The 3,844-nt window shown below is 45.8% G+C and overlaps 1 protein-coding gene across 1 annotated transcript in view; it reads right to left on the bottom strand.

Annotated features, from left to right (window-relative positions):
• Positions 1-1,501: 1,501 nt before the first annotated feature.
• GPN2 (GPN-loop GTPase 2) overlaps positions 1,502-3,844 on the bottom strand; it is an 11,433-nt gene continuing 9,090 nt past the window's right edge. The window contains exon 5 of the mRNA XM_006777487.2: positions 1,502-2,462. Within this exon, the coding sequence (XP_006777550.1) occupies positions 2,390-2,462 (73 nt within the window). The 3' untranslated portion in view covers positions 1,502-2,389. The remainder of the gene's footprint in view (positions 2,463-3,844) is intronic.

The raw sequence follows: 3,844 nt of genomic DNA, 5'->3' as shown, positions 1-3,844 counted from the left end.
TGGAACCCACAGTCCTTTTGGCACTGTGCTATCCCTCCCCAACATGAAAATCATTCTGCTATCAGTGGGAGGTGGAGAGAGCAATATCAGAGAAAACACCCTTGCTGTCACACCAATGCCTGAAAATAAAGTTTTGGATTATTCCATCCATGTCTACTCCATGACTGCAGAGAATAAATGCTCAGGGTGCTTGGATACGAGCCCATAAAGTTCTAATGACACCTCTATCCAACTGGTTTGTTTTGGTGATAGCTGTGGCCTCCATGATGGAATAAGCATCAAAACCCATGACCAGCCCGGGCTGGTTTGGCGCAATGGATAGAGTGTCTACCTGTGGACTGAAGGGTCCTGGGTTCAATTCTGGTCAGGGGCACTTGCCCAGGTTGCGCACTCGATCCCCAGTCAGGGTGTGTGGGAGGCAGCCGATCAATGATTCATTCTCTCATTGATGTTTCTCTCTCTTCCTTCCTCTCTGAAATCAATAAAAATATATCAAAAAAGAAAAACAGCCCTAACCAGTTTGGCTCAGTGGATAGAGCGTCAGCCTGCAGACTCAAGGGTTCCGGGTTTGATTCCGGTCAAGGGCATGTACCTTGGTTGCGGGCACATCCGCAGTGGGGGGGGTGCAGGAGGCAGCTGATCGATGTTTCTCTCTCATCAATGTTTCTATCTCTCTATCCCTCTCCCTTTCTCTCTGTAAAAAATCAATAAAATATATTTTAAAAAAATAAAAGAAAAACAACCCAAGACCACAGCTATTGGTACTATTTTCAAAAACACAGCATCCATCCTCACTCTCTGATGAGGGATTTGTCCAGTGGCCAGGGCATCAGGATTCCTGGGCTCCAGGCCCCATAGGTGACTCACAGCCAGCCTCAGGCTGTGACTCCTGGCCTCAGTTTCCCTGGCTTGCTTTGTTGATACTCTCTACCTACTGTGCAGGGTATTAATAGGAATGAGGTGCTTTGAACTCTGCAGATGAAAGAGTCTGGGGAAGCAGCACCCAATCATTATCCCCTATAAGGCTAGGCGTGGGAGCGGAGGTTGGCTCCTTTCATATTGTTCCAGCCACAGGAGCCTCCTCAGAGCCCTTCACTATGCTCTGGCTGTCAAAGCTGGAAAGCAGAGCTGTCACTGCCATCTCAAGGCTACTTCTGAATAGATCTTCCTAAACCGCCCAAACCGCCAGTGACCTATCTTCCCCTTGATTTTCGACTCAGTAATACTCTACAGGTGTCTAAATTCTTTCTTCCAACTGGCCTCAAATCCTGTGGGATATAGGCCATAATGTTTCACCATTAGTATCCACAATTAAGAAGTCAGCAAAGTGAACTATGAGAGAGCTAGGCTGACTGAAGTTCAAACTCATCTGTTTCCTTTATGTAAAGTGGGGCTTAGTAATAGTCCCAATCTTGTTTGTGTCTCTAGAGTTGCTGTGTGAACCACATGAGGACCATGTGTATGAAGGCACTTTGTAAAATGCCAAGCCCTTCATGGTGTGTTAACAGGACCAAGTATCTGCAAATAAGATTTCCGGTACAACCGCCATCTGTCCCTCTTGTGCTGCAAGCTACAACTGCAAAACTAGACCTGGGGTGCCACCTATTGGTTTCCAATATAAATTGCACCCAACCAGTTACAAGAAGAGCAAAGAAAGCAATCACCAGTATTTCCAACTTTAAACCACCTTAATTTTTGCCATGCCCCTCATGCCATATTATATACTTAATATTTTTCTTTAAACAATGCATTTTGTATAAATAATTTAATTTTAAAGTAAACTTTTAATCACTACTATAAATGGAAACTAGCTAGCACTTGCCAAAAATAGAATAAAACTGCAAAATGAATAATGAAAATGAAACACTGAGATCTAGCTAAGAAGTATCCCCTGTAAACCTCAAGCTTCAGAATCAGTTAAAACTGGAGATTAACCTAAGTGCATCATTGGAGAATAAGTGTTAAACCTCTGGTATTATCCTGTTCTTTGGGGAAATACTGCCTTAGATGAAGAAATAGAACTCTTCTGAGGGAAGGTGACATTCACTCATTCTACCCCAGCTCCCTGGAAGGTTGAAGAAAGTGTGAAAGTCACAACATGTAGGAGAAAATAAACTCTTGTATTCACATTCCACAATAGTTCGAGTAGGGCCAGTGCTGAATTCCTGGTGGCAGTGCCCAGAGCTCATGAGCACCGAGGGTGTGGTGGGTGCTCTGCTTGCAGCACGTCTGACTTTTGGCCAGGAGTCCTTTGCAAGGGTGGATCTCTCTTCATCAGCCTTCCAGCTCTGGCTGGGAGGACTGTTCTTGGGTCTGCAGCCTGCTGAGCTGGGGCTACAGCTTTCTCCAGTGCTGGGTTATGTCTTGTTCTCCGGAGCCCAGCCTGTTGTTACAGATCCATGGCTTCTTGTTCCACTGACTGGTCTGAGGGTGCCAGGTACTTCTCCTGGATTCCCAGGGTGCTGAGAGATATGTCAAGGATGATAGCATGGGCAAGGGTGGGAAACTGGTCTGGGCAGGATCTGACCTCTACTGATGCCCGCCTTCCAATCATGTCTGGCAGAGTACTTCCATCCTTCTCCCTTCCTCATAATTATAGCTTCAGGCAACAGGGACCAATTGGGTCTGAGAAGCCTATCAAAGCAATGAGACTCAAATGCTCCTCTTCCCTGCATTGCTGAGGATCAAAAGACCAGAATGCTAACCCTTCAACTCTGTTGTTATGACACACACTCAGCGCCAGGCCATGGGGACTTAAATCCTGATTTTGCTGTGTCCTTTTTCTCATCTGTAAAACAAGAGTTGTTATGAGGACCAAATGAGACAATGAATAGAGTGCTTAGCATAGCACCTGGCAGACAGTAGGTGCTTAAGAAATGTTTGTGACTTCTCTTCTGCCAAAGGAGAGAACACAAGTGAGCACAAAGAAAACAAAAAATTTCTGCTTGGGCCATGGGGTGCCTTCTACCTCTGGGACAGCAGTAAGGACACAAATCAGATTCACAAAAACAAAGACCATGACACTGCTGATGGAACCCTGTGAGACTGGCTGGCCTGAGGTCGGGGCCTGGGGTCTGAGTGGGAGATAGGGGTTGACCATGTTGGCCACCATGGCTGCTCTACTAGATGACTCCAGTGTCAGCAACTGAGATTCTACAACCAGGGACACTGAGATTTGAATGGTTCTTCTAACACAAGCTGAGTGAGGGATGTTGGGGTCATCACTCTCAAAGCTCCAACTGCTTTCATCTATAAAAGGGGACTGAATAAAAATTAAATAACATCCTGCAAATGGAGTATGTAGCCCACCAAATGATGTTCAGGTTAGACCTTCTTTACCATCTCATGGATCCATCCATAAATCCATCTCAACCCGACACAAACTGACTCTGAACCTGTGCGCACTTCCCTTCACTTTTCCTCAGGAGGTAATGCCTTGTTCCTGTGCAAGTCAGTCCTGAGGATCATCTGCTTGACTTGGACTATCAAACCTGTCTTATCTCTGGCCTGAAGCATACATTCCTGAGCAGGGCACATGAACCCTGAGTTCTCCTGCCTACATCCTGGCACTATCATTGCTCCACAGCCAGAAGTCCTGTCCTGCCCCCAAGTCACCATTCTACTTGCAAACCCCCCAAGACATGTCTCAATCTTAAACTCCTATGCCTTTGTATACATTGTTCTCTTTGCCTTGAATTCCCTTTTCCTCTTTTTTTTAAAATATATTTTATTGATTTTTCACAGAGAGGAAGAGAGAGAGACAGAGAGCTAGAAACATCGATGAGAGAGAAACATCGATCAGCTGCCTCCGGCACATCCCCCACTGGGGAAGTGCCCACAACCC

Source organism: Myotis davidii, unplaced genomic scaffold, assembly GCF_000327345.1.
Source record: "Myotis davidii unplaced genomic scaffold, ASM32734v1 scaffold149, whole genome shotgun sequence".
Classification (NCBI taxonomy): Eukaryota; Metazoa; Chordata; class Mammalia; order Chiroptera; family Vespertilionidae; genus Myotis; species Myotis davidii.
Note: the sequence above shows the minus strand (reverse complement) of the source record. Positions and strands in the feature narration are given on the sequence as shown.